This window comes from Octopus bimaculoides, chromosome 14, assembly GCF_046866305.1.
Source record: "Octopus bimaculoides isolate indiv1 chromosome 14, ASM4686630v1, whole genome shotgun sequence".
NCBI classification, from domain to species: Eukaryota; Metazoa; Mollusca; class Cephalopoda; order Octopoda; family Octopodidae; genus Octopus; species Octopus bimaculoides.
In genome coordinates this window covers 26,202,300-26,225,341 of record NC_142941.1, presented here as the reverse complement: position 1 = coordinate 26,225,341, position 23,042 = coordinate 26,202,300, and the positions used below count along the sequence as shown (strand labels likewise).

Below are 23,042 nucleotides of genomic sequence, written 5' to 3'. Positions count from 1 at the left end.
TGCTAAAAGAGAATACAGCAAACTGGTATAACATGAATAATTCTGTCAAATAAAATACATAGGTTCATCATGCTTCTTGATGGTGTATGCAGGAAAAACACAAAACATGGTGTCGAGGAATTCTGCTAACATTTATCTCTTCACTGACTAAACTCAAAAACCATTCTTATTTAAAGCCACTTGTAGGCTCAAACAAACCATAATTTTTCTGTGGTGGGAGAAGGTCTGATTGAATGACTAAAAGCATCCAATTGGCACACACAAGAATGGTCTAGCAAACACTTGCAGAAAAAGCCTTGCAGGAACCAAAAAGGGACTATTTAAGGCTAAACAACTGACACTTTAACATCATGTCATTACAACTACCCTCCAACCAGAAAAATAACCATGAGGGAAAGATGTGAAAACAGCAAGAAAACTGGAATGAGAAAAAAAAAATCTAACAAATGGTCAGAACAAAAATGTACATGCAATCAAATAGAGAAAAAAGAATGAGTAAAAAAGGTATCCAATAAAAATGAAATGTGAAAATAGCCAAAAATTAAAAAAGAATAGCTGAAAATGGTTAAAGGCAGTTCAAAATGAGTCTTTAGAAAATATATAAGATAAAAAGTCAGTGGTAAACATAGTGTGTATGTAAGCTGTAATGAAAAAAATATGTTCACTTTGTTTTGACATGATTCACTGACTGATTTTTAATGTTGCTAGAAAGAGCTATTTTCTCCACATAAACCAAAAGGCATATGCATAAATTCAAAAAAGTGAAAAGGAGTAGATTTGGCAGTCTTTGATATGTTGGAAAGTTCAACAAGGATTTGGTTATAGTCTTGTACTAGATCAGTTTTAGAGAAAATGGAGCAGCTGCGTAAAAATGCAGAGAAGTTGTGGATATGAGGTATAGGATAATGGTCCGGAACTGTTATAGCATTCAGACAACGATAATCTCCACACAGGCACCAGTCTCCTGATTTCTTTAAAACAAGATACAACGGAGAAAACCAATTACTGTTGGAAGGACAAATTATTCCCAGGTTGAGCACATGACAGAATTCATTTTACGTGATTTTGAGTTTATCTGGGGCAAGGTGCCAGGGAGCGGAAACCACAGGGATCCCTTAGTGAAAATATGATGCATGACAGAATGTGCTGGAGATTTATTATGAAACACAGTTTGAGTTAACTTTGTAAACTTTGATAAAAGTTCACGAAAAACATTTGAAGGAGATGGAATAAAAAAATAGAGGACTAATAGTAGCAGGTCTTGAAGATGAACCCTGAGGAGAAAGAAGACTTTGTACATCTATTAGTCTCTTATTCCTCAAATCAACCAACAGATGGAGATGCTGTAAAAAGTCAGCACCAAGAATTGGGTATGGAAGTCAACAATAATAAATACCCATTGAAATGGTCTGCGAAGGTTGATGTCCAAGGTAAATGATCTTTCTCCATAGGTAAGAATAAGTGAATGGTTTACTGCCTGTAAAGTAATGGCAGATGGTTGGTATGAATCAGTTATAAAACTCATGGGCCAGACACTACATGCAGCACCAGTATCGACTAATAACTGTTGGTTAGAGTTGGCATTGTGGACATAAAGACGCAGCATTCTAATGACATATCCAGAGATGTAGCTGCAGTTAATCCCTGGGAATCATGCTTTCCTGTAGTTGCACTGAAGAAGGAAAAACACATAGTGAGATACACTTGTGAGCACACAGTCCATATTGTTGGTGATACCAACAATACTGCATTTTGCCTCTGTTAGAAGAACAAATTCGAGGGTGAGAAAAAGAATGATTTCATAGTCTTGAGCATGGAGAAATTGAAGGAAACTGCAGTCAAGAGGCTTGCTCAGTAAGCAGTTGGATCTTCCTGTTGTATTCTTTGCAGAAAAAAGGATAACTCCGTTGATAGAGAAGAAATGGTGGGAGAATTTTCAGTAAACTGTGAAGATGGAGAAGAAATGTCCATGATGCCATCAGCCATACTGCTGGGTAGAGCTATGCTCCTTGATGGTGGTCAGAATAGCTTGGACATTACTAGGGAGTTGAGAGAAAAATAACTGTTTTAGCATATCTTCTTCCATGGAATTACTTCCAGCCAAATCCTGCATCTGGCAAAGCAACTGCAAAGGATGCTTATTGTCTAGGGTTTCTTTATACATCAACTGATGGTAGCGTTTCTGCTTAGAAGAAGAAATACACCACAAAATTTCAGCTTTCATGGTTGGATACAATGGATTATGCACATTAGCTGTAATAACGTCTTTCACCCCACTGCTTAAGGCCGGAGGCAAAACACTGACCAATGAATGTGACTGTCATACATCAGAAGTGATATTATTGGCAGCAAAATTGGCCTCTAGCTGAGAAAATGAGATAGCCGAGTTGCCATTAAATGGAGGAGAAGCAAACAATGTTGCAGTTTGCAATGGTAATGTATTAGAAATTTCAGAATCAACAGGAGATTATGCCACACTGTGTTAGTTACCAGAAATAAATTGTACCAAAAAGAAAAATTGGTAGGTACTTAACTCAACAAATCCCAGTAGCAGATTTGACTGCCATGTCTCGTGAAAGGCAATGCAAACAACGCTATCTAAATATGGATGAAGTAGTAAGAAGTAATAAATGCATGTAAAAATGGTCTTGCAGTCTGTAGCTTGGAAAATGAAAAAAAAAAAAAAACCAGCTGAAACAGGTTTGAGGAGGAGTTTTCCAACCAGAAAAATGTCTTACATGTAAGGTGATGATGTTAAAACATAGAGACCAACAGTAATTGACAGGTATGACCAGTTTTGCTGTTAAAAAATATAAAAGATTTCTACAGGCATAACTGATGTAGTGGCACTACGTTAGATTGAAGATGGCATTAATCAGTAGCTGGACAAATATTGCTGCAAAAAGTCCTGAGTCAGGGTCACCAGTTTTAGCATTGTGGAATGGATGGATGTGGCTACAGCCTTGGTAATATTATATCTTCTGATTTAATATCAGTCAGGATGAATAACATTAAGAGAATACAAAGAAAAGTTGAAGTTGGCTGCCACATTTATTCTGCTGCTAAAAGAGAATACAGCAAACTGGTATAACATGAATAATTCTGTCAAATAAAATACATAGGTTCATCATGCTTCTTGATGGTGTATGCAGGAAAAACACATAACATGGTGTCGAGGAATTCTGCTAACATTTATCTCTTCACTGACTAAACTCAAAAACCATTCTTATTTAAAGCCACTTGTAGGCTCAAACAGACTACATTTTTTGCTGTGGTGGGAAAAGGTCTGATTGAATGACTTAAAGCATCCAATCGACAAGCACAAGAATGGTTATGCGGGAGCCAAAAAGGGACTGTTTAAGGCTAAACAATTAACACTTGAACATTGCACTGATACACATCCACGTATGCACATATGCATTTCCAGTTTGTCTTTCTACAGTTCCAGGTACTTCTGATCATTTATAGTTGTCCCAGAATCCAAGATATATGAACCAATGGCTCCAGACATGAAAACAGCACCTCAGATCATTAGACTGACTGAGTGTTTCATTGTTAATACTATATATTTTTCCTCGTATCTTTTTCCATGAGGCCTCCTGACATGATGCTGGCATACTAAAACCTGCAGCAGTGTTGATTCATCAGGAAGCATATCTTCAGTCCAATGTTTATGTCCTCAGAGGGTACATAAACACTCCATTAAGGCATTACTATTGCTGATGTATAATGTTTAGTAGCTGGGCATGAAAGGTTTTTGTCATTAATCTCCCTCTGTAATATATTTTAATTAAACTGATGTTAATTAAACCAGTTGCTTCATAATATATATTATCCTGGGTTAGTTAATTTGCATTTGTTTATTTGTAGACTGAATTAATTGGTGGAACAGATGGCCTGATGGAAAATGCTAAACACCAGTTTGTTTGCAAACCTGGAGCCCACAACATTACAGGTTTGATATTTTATTTTTCTCATTTCACTAGCACATTTACACTGTAGAGTGTGTTGCATGGATCCAGAACACAGTGTATGTTACAGGTTACATGACTTGGTGGTTGTTGTTCTATACACATTTGATCAGCTATATTTAGGTTATAGGGAAGTCTACCTGATTAAATGTGATTTTGAAGAGGTTACACAACACGTTTCACAGTTTTTCCATTTCCAGTGTCTTAACACCACTGTAGTTGCTATCTCACTTGCAACATCTTTTTTCAATTCTGCCTTAAGGCAAATTCTGATTTTTCACTCCTTGAATTTCTATTACATTAAGGATTTAATTGAGAAAGGGGTGTCAATAATGTTAACTGAAGTGATCCATAATGTCCTGCCTTTGGTGATGAAACTGACATTATTAAGGAGAGCTGGCAGAATTATTAGCACACTTGGCAAATTCTACTGAGGTTGACTTTGCCTTTTATCCTTTTGGGGTCTATAAAATAAATACCAGTTGAGTACTAAGGTTGATGTAACCAACTTGTCCCCCTCCAGCAATTGCTGGAATTGTGCCAAAATTTAAAAGCCATTATTATTATTGATATTTTAAAAGGATTGATGTAACTCTTCACAAAGGTAAACAGACAATGCAAGGTTTGAATGATATTTCGACAGCTTGCCTATCTTTGTCAAGTTCAAAATGAAAAGTGATACATAGAAATTCAAATTCAAAAGTTTGAACAAGGGTAACCTACATTCCACTTTGATGGAATGACATCATCAGTCTTCAATTTTCAATTTTACAATTGGCAAAAAGAAAAAGAAAGAAAAATTGTTATGTGACAAACTTATGGACACCAGGTTGAAAATTATGTCGGAAAATTTTCCTGAAATTCCAATACAACCAATGATTTTTTTCTCACAGGGAATTTCTAACATACAGTCCACACTGCACACTGTTCATTCATCACACTAGGAATAATTATTTTGTTATGCTGACCAATTTTTTTGGAGATATTTCTTACAGTTTCAACTTATCAGTACCACAGGAACTGACAACACAAGTAACAATGCTGTACTCACCACAAACATAATTCCTACAGTTCAACAAGTTCATATTACTAATCCCCAAGTTGGCACATATGATTGTGATCTTTTTGTCCTGGCATATGCATTTGAACTGGTCATTGGAAACTCTCCAGAGAAGTTTTTATTTGATCCATCAAAAATGCAAGCACATTTAAGATTTTGCCTCAACAACAATTAATTTGTTTCTTGCCCTTGTTCAAACTTTTGAATTTGAATTTCTATAATTTTGAATTTCTTTGTATCACTTTCCATTTTGAACTCAACAAAGACAGGCAAGCTGTTCAAACCAATAAAATATCTATTGCAATCACATCACTCTCTTCATATTCTCTATTATTATTATTATTATTAAGGTAAGCTGGCAGAATCATTAACGTGCCGAACAAAATGCTTTACAAAATTTTGTCCATCTTTACGTTATGTGTCCAAATTCTGCCAAGGTTAACCTTGACTTTCATCCTTCTGGGGTTGATGAAACAAATACCACTGAAATACTGGGGTTTATGTAATCAATTAGCTCCCTCACCCAAATTTGCAGGCCTTGTACCTTTAGTAGAAAGGATTATTATTATTGTTTTTATTAAGGCGGCAAGTTGGCAGAATTCTTAGCACACCAGACAAAATGATTAGCAGCATTTCATCCATCTATACATTCTGAGTTCAGATTCTGCCAAGGTTACCTTTGCTTTCATTTTGGGGTTGATAAAGAAGTAAAAGTTGAGCACTGTGGGGTCAATGTAATTGACTAGCCCTCTACCCCCAAACTACTGGCCTTGTGCCAAAATTTGAGCCCATTATCATTATTTCTAACATATACATATGGCCAGTTGATTGTATCAACTGAAGTACTTCAGTTGTAAATTTTTTATACTATATTGACTTTGGCAGGATTTGAACTTAGAATGTGATAACTAAATTACCACACAGTCTTTTGACTATTGCTATAGAGATTCTGTTAAATACCACCCTCTACTATTATGACAAACCAATGAAAAGCTTCTATCTGGTTGGTCGGCCTTCTAGAAATAGCAGCTAAATCTCCCTTATATCACACCTAACCATCTTAACCCCTTCAGTCATGGATAAAAAAGTAAAACTATTTTTTATTTATGTCTAAATACAAGTAAATAACATATATTGAGTAAATTTTTAAAGAATTCAGTATTCAATATGCTTAATTTTTGGCATGGATAAATAAAAATTTTGCTAACACTAGATAAAAAAATACTAATTTACTTACATCTGTGAGATTTGAGAAGATGCAGCCATCCTCTATGACTTGTGAGCAAACACTGAGTCAGAATCATGTGGTCTTGGTTATATGTTTTTTAGAGGTGTCCAAGGAATTGGTAACTGCAACTCAGCATAATTGTAATTTATATTTCTTTTGTAATTTATGCTGAAAAATTGTCTAATACATTGGATAAAGTCTCTGAAGGGAGGGATTAAGAAAGAAATAGACGCATTGGATAATGTAGTCTTAGATACACTATGTCTGACAAAAAGACGGGGTAATTGTAGCTGGAATGCCTCGAATCATAGTTCTGCTCTGGGATTAAAAAGTAACTGTGACTATTACGGGCATACCCTGCATTACAGCTACTAGTTACGAGATTTTGTACTTAGGGACATTGCAAAATATGACCATTAATTTTGGGACGTGGTCTGTAATTTCACACTTAGAGAAACTTTAGTAGTTTTAAATTGTTAACATTAAAGTAGAATAGTTTTAGTGAAGCTTTGTATGATATTACTTTAAAGAGATTTGTTGTGTAAGGTACAAAGTAAACTACAAATGGAAAAACAAAATAAAAAAAGAAGTTGCAGTTTTACCTTATATTTCTATATTAGCTCTATAACTCATTCTTCTGAACAGTGAGGGATAGAAAACTCATTGGTAGTTCCTTCATGTTGTTAATGGTTGGTCTCAGTTGGTTAATAAGGTGGGCATCCATGATTCTCAGATTGAACCTGTTGTGTTGAGTGGCTCTAATGAATACCTTAAAATCCTGGGTCTGACACTTTTTTAGGTGTCTTTTTTTTTTTGAAATATCTGTGCACACATGTTCTTTTATTCAAATGTGCACTTTCCTGGTGGTGCTCCAAATGTAGGATGCCCTACATTTACTGCATTTGTGTGTGTGTATATGTATATATATATATATATATATATATATATATATATACACACACATATAATTGTTGAAGAGGACAACAAACATTAAGGCAAGGTAAACATCTCAAGTTATATGCAATATTATTACTGGAAAAAATTCAAAGACTTACAGCTGTTTCTGGACAAATAGGGAAAATGAGAATGGTATATATTGATGAGATGACGACATCTCATTAATTTATACCATTCTCTTTTTCCTTATTTGTTTCTGATGATGGAATATCCCATACTCGGGGACATCCAGAAACAGCTGTAAGACTTTGAATTTTTTCCAGTAATAATATTGCATATAACTTGAGATGTTTACCTTGCCTTAATGTTTGTTGTCCTCTTTAACAATTATATATCTGCTGCATCGGATATCTACAATGGCTCCATAACTACTGTCTTGGCTATAACCTTGAAGCCCTAGTAATCCGTTACAGCACTTACCTAGCGTACCTAATCACTTAGATCACCTGTGAACTAAACCTCCATACTTTGTGTGTGAATATATATATATATATATATATATATATAATAGGACAATCAATTAGTTGTCATAATAAAAGTCAGAGTTTCGGATGCCAGGGCTGAAGTCTGCTCCGGTATCTCATCAGTTATTAAGACAAAAACGCTATGAAAAAAACTGTTAAATAAAGGAAAGTTACTCTAATAGGCATGGAGAAAGTAAAACTTCATTCATAGAATGTGCGTATATATACATATACATACACACATCCACACACATGTGTATATATATATATATACATACTCACATACACACATATATATCTATACATATGTAAACATACACACATATACATGCATACACGTGCCCATGCACGCATCATTGTTCATGTATACATCTCGATATGCACATATACATCTCTATATGCATATTTATAGATAAATTCCTCTATTTACATAATATCGAGGTCTCATTCATTCTTTTGTTTGTCATATTATTATAATTAAGATATTATATATATATATATATATATATATATATATATATATGTGACAATTATTTGGTAGCCATGATAAAACTCCGAGTTTCGGATGTCTGGGCAGAAACCTATGCCGCCATCTCTTCAGTTTGACCATCAAAAAAAATGCTATGAAAATGACCGTTAAACAAAGGGAAATTACTGTATGATTGACTGTTATTAACACAAAAGAGCTATTAGAATGATCGTTAAGTGAAGGGTGGGAGTAAAGGTAAGGGAGTGAAAATGTCTATAGTATTTGCATAAGCGCACCAGTCCATACATACACATGCACGCCTGCACACCCATGTACATGCGCCTATATGTATATCCTCAGCCACCCTCACTTGAAACACCCACATGCTCACCCACACATTCGCCAAAAAGTATATACATACCTGCATACACGCTCACACACGTGCGCAACACGCTCGCATACATACACATGTGTATATATGCATGTGCACAAGAAAAAACAAGGCTAAAGGCAAAATACAGAAAATGTGTCAAAAAGCAATAAGAGTAAAACACGTCTACATACGCACATTCTTGCATGCATGCACGCACACACACATCTATATATGCACGTACCCGCACACACATTTTTTCTGTATTTTGCCTTTAGCCCTGTTTTTTCTTGTGCACATGCGTATATAGACATGTGTATGAACCTTTTTTTGCGCGCGCGTGTGTACGTGTGCGAGCGTGTTGCGCACGTGTGTGTGTGTGCGAGCGTGTATGCGGGTATGTATATATATTTTGGTGAATGTGTGGGTGAGCATGTGTGTGTTTCAAGTGAGGGTGGATGAGGATATACATTTAGGTGCATGTACGTGGGTGTGCGGACGTGCATGTGCATGTATGGATTGGTGCGCTTACGCAAATACTATGGACATTTTTACTCCCTTACCTTACCTTCACTTAGCGGTCATTCTAATAGCTCTTTTGTCTTAATAATGGTCAATCACACAGTAATTTCCCTTTGTTTAACGGTCATTTCCATAGCATTTTTTTTTGATGGCCAAATAACTGAAGATATGGCAGCGTGGGTTTCCGCCCCAACATCCGAAACTCTGAGTTTTATCATGGCTACCGAATAATTGTCACATATTATTTACAGATAAATCTCTCTATTTACATAATATTGAGGTCTCTTTCTTTCTTTTGTTGTCTTATCTTTTCTATCAAAATATATATGAATATATATATATATATATATATATATATATATATATATATATATATATATATATATATCATCATCATCATCATCGTTTAATGTCTGCTTTCCATGCTAGCATGGGTTGGACGATTTGACTGAGGACTGGTGAAGCCAGATGGCTACACCAGGCTCCAATCTGATTTGGCAGAGTTTCTACAGCTGGATGCCCTTCCTAATGCCAACCACTCTGAGAGTGTAGTGGGTGCTTTTACGTGCCACCGGCACGAAGGCCAGTCAGGCGGTACTGGCAACGGCCACGCTCAAATGGTGTATTTTATGTGCCACCCACACAACAGCCAGTCCAGGCGCACTTGCTCGAAAGTCCTTAGACATGCCACGGGCACAAGTGCCAGAAAGGCGACGCTGGGCAGAGGTGCCATTCCGATTTCGTTTTCACTTGCCCCAATAAGTCTTCACAAGCTGAGTTTCGTGTCCAATAAAGGAGACGACTTTGACATGGGTGCCAGTCGTCGAATTTAGTTCGGTTTCGATTTCACTTGCCTCAACAGGTCTTCGCAAGTGAAGTTTAGTGCCAAAGAAGGAAAGGTATGCATAAGTGGGCTGGCTACACCCCTGGCAGAGACCTTGGATTTAGGTCTCACTTGGCTTGCTGGGTCTTCTCACGTACAGCATATTTCCAAAGGTCTCGGTCAGAAGTCATCACCTCGGTGAGGCCCAATGTTCGAAGGTCTTGCCTCACCACCTCAGCCCAGGTCTTCCTGGGCCTACCTCTTCCACGGGTTCCCTCAACTGTTAGGGTGTGGCACTTTTTCACGCAACTATCCTCGTCCATTCTCACTACATGTCCATACCAGCACAATCGTCTCTCTTGCACACCACAGCTGATGCTTCTTATGTTCAACTTTTCTCTCAAGATACTTACGCTCTGTCGGGTATGCACACTGATATTACTCATCCATCGAAGCATACTGGCTTCATTCCTTGCGAGCTTACGCATGTCCTCAGCAGTCACAGCCCATGTTTCACTGCCATGTAGCATGGCTGTTTGTACACATGCGTCATACAGTCTGCCTTTTACTCTGAGTGAGAGTCCCTTTGTCGCCAGCAGAGGTAAGAGCTCTCTGAACTTTGCCCAGGCTATTCTTATTCTAGCAGCTACACTTTCAGCGCACCCACCCCCACTACTAACTTGGTCACCCAGATAGCGGAAGCTATCAACTACCTCTAGTTTTTCTCCCTGGAATGAGACAGAAGTTGTTTCCTGTTTGTTTACAGTGTTTATTGCACCTGAACATCTGCCACATACAAAAACTAACTTCCTAGTTAACCTGCCTTTGATATTGCTGCACCTCTTATGTGTCCATAGCTTGCACTGGGTACATCTTATAGAGTTACTACCTACACCTTTTCTACATATTGAGCAGGGCCATCTACCTGAAGGGGGTTTGTGTTTTATCTACCTTCCTACTTATTAGGACTTTGGTTTTTGGTAGGTTGACTCTAAGGCCCTTCGATTCTAGTCCCTGCTTCCACACCTGAAACTTCTCCTCTAGTTCTAATAGTGACTCAGCAATTAGTGCAAGGTCATCAGCATAGAGGAGCTCCCAGGGGCATCCTGACTTGAATTCCTCTGTTATCGCCTGGAGGACTATGATAAATAGGAGGGGGCTGAGGACAGAGCCTTGGTGAACCCCTACCTCTACCTGGAATTCATTACTGTACTCATTTTCAACCCTCACCTTACTCACAGCATCTCTGTACATGGCTCGCACAGCTCTCACTAACCATTCTTGACAGCATCATATATATATATATATATATATATATATATATATAAATATATATATATGTTAAATCTCTGAACGAGGTATTAACAGTAACTGCACAATAAAGTGAAGTATATTTGCCATTTAAATGTGGTTGACCCCTAAGGGTGGATGTTACTGTTGCTTTTAGCCCCAGGAGAACATCTCCTCCAGCTGGCTTATCGACACACATCTGTGTCCTGTCTATTTTTGCCAAGGGAAGTTATCCCTCCCATCTTGGTCTGCGATACGTACGGACCCGAGTTTCAGGGTTATTTCCCTTCTTCAGCGTACGATAATCGCCGACCTTCGATGAGAAGGACAATCTCTTGGCAAAATATGTCTTTTTCCAGTGAAGTTATTCACTGATATCGAAAAAGTGAAAACAAGCAATGTTAAATCTCTGAACGAGGTATTAACAGTAACTGCACGATAAAGTGAAGTATATTTGCCATTTAAATGTGGCTGACCCCTAAGGGTGGATGTTACTGTTGCTTTTAGCCCCAGGAGAACATCTCGCTGAAGAAGGGAAATAACCCTGAAACTCGGGTCTGTACGTATCGCAGACCAAGATGGGAGGGATAACTTCCCTTGGCAAAAATAGACAGGACACAGATGTGTGTCGATAAGCCAGCTGGAGGAGATGTTCTCCTGGGGCTAATAGCAACAGTAACATCCACCCTTAGGGGTCAGCCACATTTAAATGGCAAATATACTTCACTTTATTGTGCAGTTACTGTTAATACCTCGTTCAGAGATTTAACATATATATATATAAAACAAAGGATGTCTGTGTGTCTAGTACGTATGCATTTCTACAGTGTTTAACCGATTTTCACCAAACTTTACACACACACAACTTATGTGCCAAGGATGGTCGTTTTGCCCAGTGCTCCCACATAAAGTAAGTAACTGAGGAAAACGGTGTTTTATACGGGTTTTTCTATGAAAACTTCTGCAGTTTTCAACTGATTCTCTCCTTATTCTCTCTGTTTATTTCTCGCTTTTCTCTCCTTTTCTCATTCTCTTTTTTTCTTGCTTACACATATTCTCTCTCACCCTCTGTAATAGTTCCTCTTTTTTAGTCTATGTCTGTTTCTTTCATTCACACTCTCTCTCTCACCCACACACTTAGTAACTTCTGTCCACAAATTGAATTTTATGTATTTCAATTAGTCATGCATAAAAATCTCTGTTGTTTTGGTTCTTGTATGTTCTCCCTGAAAAACAATTGAGTTCTTTTTAATTTTTGTTCACTCAGTGTGTTTAAATTCAGTTTTGCCACATCTGCCTAAAAACTGACTTCAGTGTATTTCAGTTTTGTTGTGCATAAATATTTTAGTCTTTACGATATTTGTACGTTCTGTCTACAACATTACTTTATTAAAAATTTTTTGCACTCTGTCTATTTAAATACACTATTTATATTTCTCCCTCTATTGCAAAACATTGTGCATGTGCACATATGACCACTATGATCCACATACAGCCAATAAGCCTTTAGTACTAACCAATGAGACTTCAATCATGCCACTGAGCAGTTATGCGTTAGAAAAAGCTGTCCTAAAGTGGCTCAAGTTTGTAAGTTCTGTCTACAAGTTGACTTCCTTGTCTTCTATATGTATAAAATTCTTTGTCTGTCTGTCTGTTCCTAATGCATTCTCAAACGGCTCGACCAAATCAAATCAAAGTTTTACAAGTTAATAATATCAGACCCCATGAGTTTCAACATGTATTTTTTTTTTCATTTGGATTAAAACAATATAACATTGGCGCTGCTTCAGTATTATGTGTCAAAAGTGAAAGAATAAGATCTATATTGTAATGTCATATAATACTGTTACACTTTTATTTTTTCAATTTTAATTCTACTGTGATAAATAAATGAATAATTTATATCCTAATGTGAACAAAATTATGCATCGGCAGCTTTCCATCTTTACCGCCATAACTGCAGAATGAAATATCAGTGTATCTATACTAAGTGACATAATGAACAGCTGGAGGTGAAACTCTTGACAAAAAACAATTAAGTGGCAGGTCTAAGGTATATACAAATACACATTTACCATTCAGTTACCAGTTCATAATTATCGCAGCAGTTGCAAGTTTGCAAGGTATTTACAATTACATATTTACCCTTAAATTAATGGAGTCTCAATAGAGAAGGGAGATGAGGCTTTCCCAAGATTAGCAAAGGCATACTGCAGCACATAATATGGAGTCTCAATACTGAAGGGAATGAGACTTTCCCAAGATCAGCAAATGCATGCTGCAGCACGTCAAATGGAGAAGTCAAGAAAAAAAGAGAGATGAGACATTCCCACCATCAATCGCATGCAGCAGCATATCAAATGGAATCTCAAGATAGAAGTGAGATGAGGCTTTCTCAAGATCAGCAAAGGCATGCTGCAGCATGTCAAATGGAGTCTCAAGAGAGAAGGGAGATGAGACTTTCCCAACATCAGCAAATACATGCTGCAGCACGTCAATTGGTGTCTGAAGAGAGAAGCGAGATGAGACTTTCTGAAGATCAGCAAAGGCATGCACATCTTCTCTTCCCACAATTTTCCATGACAAGTTAGGGCCTGGAATACTCCAAACGGATGCATGACATGTCACTTAGTCGAATTAGCCCATTATTTACTCCACAAATGTTTTATCCTCAATGCTACACTTTCCTGTATCACCTGCTTCCACATAACTGTAATATATATATACTAGCAGTATAACCCAACGTTGTTCGGGTGTGACTTATTACGCCATCTACGATAAGTCTTGCTAGGTGAAAATCAACTAAAAAGAAAACTTACAACGAAAAAACACTTATGATGTAAATTGCACTAAATGAGGCTGCAAAGAAAGAGGTCTGGAGATGCCACTACGATAGATTGCTTAATAAAGAGAATGAATGGGAGAAAGAGAGCCTGCCTTATGTCGACCCAACAGAGGGACCAGCTATCCGAGTTGACAGTACCAGGGTAGATAAAGCAATTAAGAGTATGAAGACAGGGAAAGCCCCTGGCCCATCAGGAATCACTGCAGAGATGCTCAAAATATCTGGCAGTGTTGGCTACAGCCTAGTCACCCGTATTACGAACCGGGTGATACATGAAGGAGTCATACCCAATGACTGGTGTAGCAGCACCATAGTAAACTGCTACAAAGGTAAAGGTGACGCTTTAGATACTAATAATTACAGAGGCATCAAGCTGTTAGATCAGGTTATGAAAGTTACGGAGAGGGTCATAGCCCAACTAATTAGGGAGCGGATCAATTTAGATGAGATGCAGTTTGGGTTCGTGCCAGGTAAAAGCACTACTGATGCCATATTTCTAGTGAGACAGCTGCAGGAGAAATATCTAGCCAAGGATAAACCTCTGTACGTGGCTTTCGTTGACATGGAGAAAGCCTTTGACAGGGTCCCCCGATCCCTCATCTGGTGGTCAATGAGGAAACTTGGGATAGAAGAATGGTTAGTAAGAGCTGTGCGAGCCATGTACAGAGATGCTGTCAGTAAGGTGAGGGTTGGAAATGAGTACAGTAATGAATTCCGGGTAGAGGTAGGGGTCCACCAAGGTTCCGTCCTCAGCCCCCTCCTATTTATCATAGTCCTCCAAGCGATCACAGAGGAATTCAAGACAGGTTGCCCCTGGGAGCTCCTCTATGCTGATGACCTTGCACTAATTGCACAGTCACTATCAGAACTAGAGGAGAAGTTTAAGGTGTGGAAGCAAGGACTAGAATCGAAGGGCCTTAGAGTCAACCTAGCAAAAACCAAAATCCTAATAAGTAGGAAGGTAGATAAAACACAAACCCCTTCAGGTAGATGGCCCTGCTCAGTATGCAGTAAAGGAGTAGGTAGTAACTCTATAAGATGTACCCGGTGCAAGCTATGGACACATAAGAGGTGCAGCAATATCAAAGGCAGATTAACTACGAAGTTAGTTTTTGTATGTGGCAGATGTTCAGGAAACAACTTCTATCTCATTCCAGGGAGAAAAACTAGAGTTAGTAGTGGGGGTGGGTGCGCTGAAAGTGTAACTGCTAGAATAAGAATAGCCTGGGCCAAGTTTAGAGAGCTCTTACCTCTGCTGGCGACAAAGGGACTCTCACTCAGAGTAAAAGGCAGACTGTATGACGCATGTGTACGAACAGCCATGCTACATGGCAGTGAAACATGGGCTGTGACTGCTGAGGACATGCGTAAGCTCGCAAGGAATGAAGCCAGTATGCTCCGCTGGATGTGTAATGTAAATGTGCATACCCATCAGAGTGTAAGTATCTTGAGAGAAAAGCTGAACATAAGAAGCATCAGTTGTGGTGTGCAAGAGAGACGATTGCGCTGGTTTGGACATGTGGTGAGAATGAATGAGGATAGCTGCGTGAAAAAGTGCCACTCCCTAACAGTTGAGGGAACCCGTGGAAGAGGTAGGCCCAGGAAGACCTGGGCTGAGGTGGTGAGGCAAGACCTTCAAACATTGGGCCTCACCGAGGCGATGACTACTGACCGAGACCTTTGGAAATGTGCTGTGCGTGAGAAGACCCGGCAAGCCAAGTGAGATCGTTGCCAGGGCCCCTGGACTGGCTCTTGTGTGGGTGGCACATAAGATGTACCATCCTGAGCGTGACCGTTGCCAGTACCACCTGACTGGCCTTGTAGGGTTTTCGAGCGAGATCGTTGCCCGTGCCCCTGGACTGGCTCTTGTGCGGGTGGCACATAAAAGACACCATTTCGAGCATGGCCGTTTTCGTGCGGGTGACACGTAAAAGCACCCACTACACTCTCTGAGTGGTTGGCGTTAGGAAGGGCATCCAGCTGTAGAAACTCTGCCAAATTAGATTGGAGCCTGGTGTTGCCATCCGGTTTCACCAGTCCTCAGTCAAATCGTCCAACCCATGCTAGCATGGAAAGCGGACGTTAAACGATGATGATGATGATGATGATGATGAATTCAAAAGACGATGAAATTAAAAGGGCAAGTTTGAAGGCTGTTTTGTGTAACATTATTAATCGTACGTAAATTTCATCCATCTAATTGGCTATACAAATGATATGTGCAAAACAACTTTTTGCACTGCCCTGATTATACATAGCAGGGTAATCCCTTTTCGCAGGAGCTAGGACGGCAATTTCTGATGAAGCAATTGCTGGCGATCTGTTGCTACACATTTTTGCCAGAATTCTAACAGATTGAGCAGAAGATGTTGATGTACCATTTTGCATTATGTTCAAAATAGCTTCTGGAATGTGGTGAATTGCTGCAGTCTGTTGCTGTCTTTTTAAACCGGTTGCTTTCTTTCCCCAGCAAGCTCTCTTCTTTGGAGGCATAATCTATGTATATATTAAACAGAACAACAAAAGTTATAATAGATGGCAGGGTCGGTAGTTTTCACATTTCGGTAATTTTTCTGATTAACATCTGCACGATTACTTAACCCTAACACTAACCCTAAACCATAACCCTAAACCATAACCCTAAACCCTGACCCTAAAACTGTAACCGTAACACTAACCCTAACCCTGTAATCTTCAAGTTTAGGGAGTTAAAAAAAGAAAACAATTACCAGTATTGTCCGTACTACTCTGAAATGTGTTTTCTTTTAGCTGTTTATAAATAAAACACGGGTTTTTTTTTCTAAAACAGCATGCGACAGAAGGAGAGAACTTTGTCGATGGAAATGATAATGAAATTCAACAGATATTAGATATTTATTCAAGGGTCAGCATGCAGTTCTAGAAATTAACCTACTCAACATTATAAACGTCAGAAATGGCAGCCAAAAAATAAACAAATTCCGCCATAGAAATTCATGTAGATAATATGAAAATAAGGTAATCTTCAAGTTTAGGGAGGTAAAAAAAAGTAAATAAAAAATATTCCGGTATTCCACGAGGCATTTTCGATCTCTCAGTTAACTTCAATCAAATCACGTGTGTGATTCATTTATAAACAGAGTAGTACGGATAATACTGGTAAGACAGTAAGACGTTCAGTTACTTCACTTGATTTTTATTTACTTTTTTTTTATCCCTAAACTTGAAGACTACCCCCTAACCGTAACCCTAAAACCCAAACCCTAACACCCTAGTGAAAATCGTGCGGGTGTTAATCTGAAAAATTACCCACATTTGTAATGAAGTTCAGTGATTTTGCAATGTGTTGTCCTGTCGGTCAAACTAAAGCGTGAATGTTCTGAGACGCCTTACGGGAGTCAAGAAACAAAAGGAAAATAGTGTAACTGATGCTTTTAAAAAGAAAAACGGATTTTATCCCTTATATGTATACTGTTCAGTATCTATGCGTTGAATAAAATCTATCTTTCTACTTGTACTACCATACATTTCAGCGCTTCGAAAAACAAACTTGTTTGTTTACATACAGCGTAACTAAAAGCAAAGTTTAATCTATGACTTTGTATGCATAAGAGAAAGTAGGAGTTGAAAGGATTTGTAAAGGTCGTAGAAAGAGGAAATTTAGGTTTTATTAGAGGGGGGAAATGTTATTTTGCGCAGTTTAATGGATTTTATTGGTAACTGTGATTGATTTTGACGGAAAAAATGACGCAGTTACCTAGGTTATGGTATTTAGAATATTAATTCCGATTGTTTCATTCAAGAAATTTGGAATTGCATACACATACACACACACTCACAAACTCAGCTATATATATATAGATATACAAACTATGCCACTTTAATCCCTGGCAACACCGGGTATCTCTGCTAGTCTTATATGAAATAGGCCTGTGTGTGTGTGTGTTTTCGTTTTTCACACAAAAACAGCTGCGCAAATTGCTTCCATACTTGAGATGCATAAATAATTTGACCTCGGATACATAACAGGGTCTTCAGTTTATTTTTTTTATTAAAAATGATATTGCTTTATATATATGATTCACTTCTTTAAAAAGGTTTCTCAATGTCAACTTCTGGTATTGACATAGCAACAGCAAAATTTTCCATTCAAAATCAAATCGCAATCAAATGTAAATTGTAGTTGTGGCCGATGCCAGTGCACGCAATAAGCACCATTCATGCATGGGTCATTGCCAGTGCTGCCTGGTTGGCTCCCTGTGCCAGTAGCACATAAAAAGCACCATCCAAACATGATTGATGCTAGCCACCCCTGCCCCGACTGGCTCCTGTGCCAATAGCATGTAAAAAGCACCATCCAAATATGGCAGATGCCACTGCTGCCTGACTGGCTCCCATGCCGGTGGCATGTAAAAAGCATCCACTACACTCTCGGAGTGGTTGGCATTAGGAAGGGCATCCAGCTGTAGAAACATTGCCAGATTAGATTGAAGCCTAGTGCGGCCTCCTGGCTTGCCAGTCCCCAGTCAAACCACCAGCACGGAAAACGGACATTAAATGATGCTGATGATGATGATGATTTGTGAAATCTCACTCTCTACTTTAATGTTTTCATTTCAAGTTTTAATTCTCTATTTGCAAACATCTACAATAAATTACGGAAAGAAATATCTACTAAGTTCCCAAATTTAAATATTTGGTACAAAAAAGATATATGCATCATTCATCTGAGTGTCTATCTAGAGTGGTGGGGGGTGCAAGCCCTTGAGAAAAAGCAGGAATTTCTCTAATTATATTTATTATTCTCTTTTCGAGAGCACAGTCAAATAATGAGAAGTTTATGAAAAAATGCAAAAGTATCACCTTATACTTTTAGTTTTCTTATTCTATTATCTTAGTGCCACTTATAATTTTCTGTACTTATTGACCACCCCCTTCATGTCCCTCAAAATGTCATTAATTCTGAATTGTAGCTTTAACATTTGCCTTTATTTTGTAATTTTTTTTTTTTGTTACAAGAAGACTCAGGTTAAGAACCACTGGTATAAAGCTTAGGTATTATTATCGTGTAAAGACAAACATCTTTTTCAGTTAATAGACTATAAACAAGTTTGATTCAGTTTTCATATATATGAAATAATGTGATTCTTCAAAATCAAGAGACATGCTGAAACATTATCAAATCTTTATACTAAGAAACATCAACTTATTTTAAAATTTTAGCAAGATGAAAAGTATGATATATTTAAAAATAGGAAATAAAACAAAAAGTATTTAATAGGTTCTACTATCACTCAATTTAATAATGTCTCAAAAAAATTAAAACACAGATTGGAATAAAAAATTTTAACAATATAACCAAAATTTTTAATATTACATGTTTATATAAGAAATAGAGTAAATTTTTTTGTAAGAAAAAATTATAATATTAAGCTAAAATTCAGATTTAAATATTACAGAAAGTACTAGGTAAAACTAAAAGCTATGCAAAATCTTTTTTTTTAAAGAAACTTTTTTTTATATATTTTCATACAAATAAATACAATATTTTATTGTACAAATTTTTTGTATAACTTTTCTTTTAACTTTTACTCCAAATTTTTTTGTTTTAGTTTTTTTCAGAACTTTTTCTCCATGCGTTCTAACTTGGGCCTTGACATTACCTTAAATGTGCCTTATCTTTTGTTCAAATATTTGTGTTGTTCACTTTGCATCAAATAATTCGCAATGAGTGCAAAGAAATGGAAGTATCTTGGCAAATATATTCAATTTGGTCTGCAGTCTGGATTCAATACATCTGTTGTAGGTACACACTGCATATTTCATCATGAAGCCTTAGCATCCAGAACCTTACTTACTGAAATGAGAAATGTCCCGAACGTGGCTATCAAGGTTGTAAACTTTGTTAAAGGTGGAGCCTTAAACAGTCGTCTTTTCAAACTGTTGTGTAAAGATATGGAATCTGAACATGAAGCACTGCTTTTTCATATAAACATACAATGGCTATCAAAGGGGAACATGCTTGGATGGCTTTATGAACTAAGAGAGGTAGCAATATTTCTAGATTTGCAGCAGAAGGTAGATCTCCATGACAAGTTCCAGTCTGAAGACTTTCAGCTATCTCTAGCTTACTTGGTAGACATCTTCGAAGTGTTAAATGCTCTCGACCTTAAACTACAAGGGAAAAACATCAACATTCTCACGTACCACAACACCATTCAAACCTTCATGACCAAACTTGACTTCTGGAAATGTTGAATTCGGCAGGGAAATACAGCCAGTTTTAGTTACTTGGATTCTGCTCTCATTCACGGTAACCTTGATTCTGAGTTAAGAAACAAATAATTACTCATCTGACTTGAAAACAGAATTCATCAGATACTTCCAGATATAGATAAAAAGCATGAAGCCTGGAAATTCATCAGGAACCCATTTCAGTGTGAAGTGACTGATGTTTTGGATGAAGTGCAAGAGAAGTTTCTTGAGCTGAAGTTCAACTCCACAGCTAAGGAAGACTTTAAAGAACTGGATCTTGAAATGTTCTGGATCAAGTACCTTCCTGTTTATCCTCTGATCTCACATCAGGCTCTTCAGATTTTAGCTATGTGTGGATCCACGTATCTTTGTGAAGCTGCATTTTCCACACTTGTTGCTGTCAAGACCAAATACAGAAACAGGCTGAATGCTGAAAGGCACTTACGTTGTGCACTCTCAGGTATTCAATCATACATTCAAGATCTTGTAGCTAAGAAGCAGTGTCAAGTATCTCACTAATAATGTGACTAATTCATATTCAATAAAAAAAAAAACTTTTTTTTTTGTTAAGAAGCAGTGTCAAGTATCTCACTTTTTGCATAATGTGATTATATATAAAATTATACATATTTTGTATAATGTGACTAATTCATAGTCAATAAAAAGACTAAAAACATATTTTAGGTTTTATTTAAAATCTGGGAGGGAATTTTATTCATAGATGCAAGGGGAACTTGGAGAGAAGGACAAATTCCTAGGGGAGGCGTGGTAGTAAAAAGGTTAAGACCCACTGATCTAGAGAATGGCCACAGAGTTATCTTTACAAAGCAAACAGCCTTGCAACAAGCACTTTCTCCAAAAGAAACTACACTTACTGCCTTTTTAAAGTTGTGGCAAGTAGATGAAAATACAAGAAAACACCTTTACCAACAATTACTAAAGTATTACTCTTGGAGAAACAATAAATGGCATAAGAGGGAATGTGGGGATGATGCTCTTGCAAGAGTTTAGTGTCCACCCAAACCAAACAGAATGCTAGTACTTACGGCTCCTTTTGCATGAAGTACATGGTCTCAAATCATTCTAAGATTCAAAGAGGGTAAATGGTCATGTGTGTGAAACTTCTATCAACAACACAGTTCTATATTGAAGAGATGAAGAATTATGTACATTATTTACATTATTTACAATTGATGGATATTTGTCCTCATCTTGTTTGCTGTTAACACATTTTGGCTGATATACCCTCCAGCCTTCATCAGGTGTCTTGGGGAAATTTCGAACCTGGGTTCTCATTCCTAAGGTATTTTTCAATGTTGTTGTTGTTATTATTATTGTTCAGTAGTTTTATTTTTATAACGTGCTTTCACTTCACTACCGAGCGCAGCTCTGTGCGCCTTGGGTATGTGCTGTGGTTTGCTGTGGTGCTCTTATGTTTACTGTATTGAAAGTGTTTTGCGTAGAATGTGTGCAGTACCCAGTAGTGCAATTTTCTGTATGTTATATATATTTGTAAGTCCTGGTGTTTTTGTTATGTATTTGTCTGAATATTTTTTTTTATTATGCCTAAGGCACCTACTATGATAGGAATTGTTTCTGTTTTTAGATTCCACATTCGAGTTATCTCTATTTCCAGGTCTTTGTATTTTGAAAGTTTTTCCATTTCTTTTAGAGAAACGTTGTCATCTGCTGGTATTGATACATCAATTAGAAAGCATTTTTTTTCTTCATGATCTTTGACAACTATATCTGGTCTATTTGCCTTAATTTCTCTATCTGTGTGTATTGGCATATCCCAGAGTATGGTTGCTTTCTCGTTTTCTGTGACCTTTTCTGGCATGTGTTTATACCATCTTTTTTCTGTTGTTATTCCATAGTGTTGGCATAGCTTCCAGTGTATATAGGTCCCAGCTCTGTCATGTCTGTGAATATATTCCTTCTTAGCCAGGACTGGGCTGCCAGAAATAATATGATTTATTGTTTCTTGTCCATCTCCACATATTCTACAGTTACTTGTTATGTTTCTTTTCATTATGTGATTTTGGTAATTTCTGGTGGGGAGGCTTTGGTCTTGTGCAGCAATTAAAAATCCTTCAGTCTCTGCTTTGAGTCCTGAGCTTCTCAGCCATTGCTGGGATTTTTCTCTGTCTATTTCTTTCGCATTTAGTTTAGCCCAGTATTTACCATGTAGGGGCTTTTCTTGCCATCGTTTTATCATGGTCTGTTGCTGTTCTAGTTTTAGTTTGGATTTCATTTGTTTTATAGCTTTTGTTGTTTCTTCTTCTTCTTCTTCGTATTTGTTAGGTAGATTGATTTCTTGTTTGTATTTGTCAGCTTCCTTAAATACTGAAAACAGTTTTTTGTTTTGCTCGTGTTTTGTGGCTATTTGTATTAGTTTCCCTTGCTTCTGGAGTAGGTATTTTTGCAATCCTATGGTGGTTATTTTATAATAGTTTTCTAGCTGTATAAGACCCCTGCCACTTTCTGTGCGTTGTATATATAGCCTTTCTATGTCAGATTTTGGGTGGTGCATCCTAGATCCTGTCATTATTTTTCTTGTTTTCCTGTCTATTTTACATAGTTCGTTTAGTGTCCAGTTAAGGATGTTGTAGCTGTAGCTTATAACTGGGACAGCTAAAGTGTTGATACCCATTATCTTGTTTTTAGCATTGAGCTCTGTTTTTAGTATTGATCTAACTCGTCTATAGTACTCTTTCTTTATTTTTTCTTTCATTTGTGTATGTTGTATCCTATCTAGTTCATTGACTCCTAAATACTTGTATGGTTGGCTTTCGTCTAGTTCTCTTAT

The 23,042-nt window shown here is 37.4% G+C and overlaps 1 protein-coding gene across 4 annotated transcripts in view; it reads left to right on the top strand.

Annotated features, from left to right (window-relative positions):
• The window catches only part of LOC106879926 (exocyst complex component 4), a 321,255-nt gene that overhangs the window by 81,294 nt on the left and 216,919 nt on the right, over positions 1–23,042 (top strand). For all 4 annotated transcript variants that reach the window (XR_016244259.1, XR_016244258.1, XM_089362568.1 and 1 more), the window contains exon 15: positions 3,871–3,955. Coding sequence is in view for 2 of the 4 variants with exons in the window: in XM_089362568.1 (XP_089218694.1) it covers positions 3,871–3,955 (85 nt within the window). In the remaining 2 variants the exon portion in view is untranslated. The remainder of the gene's footprint in view (positions 1–3,870; positions 3,956–23,042) is intronic.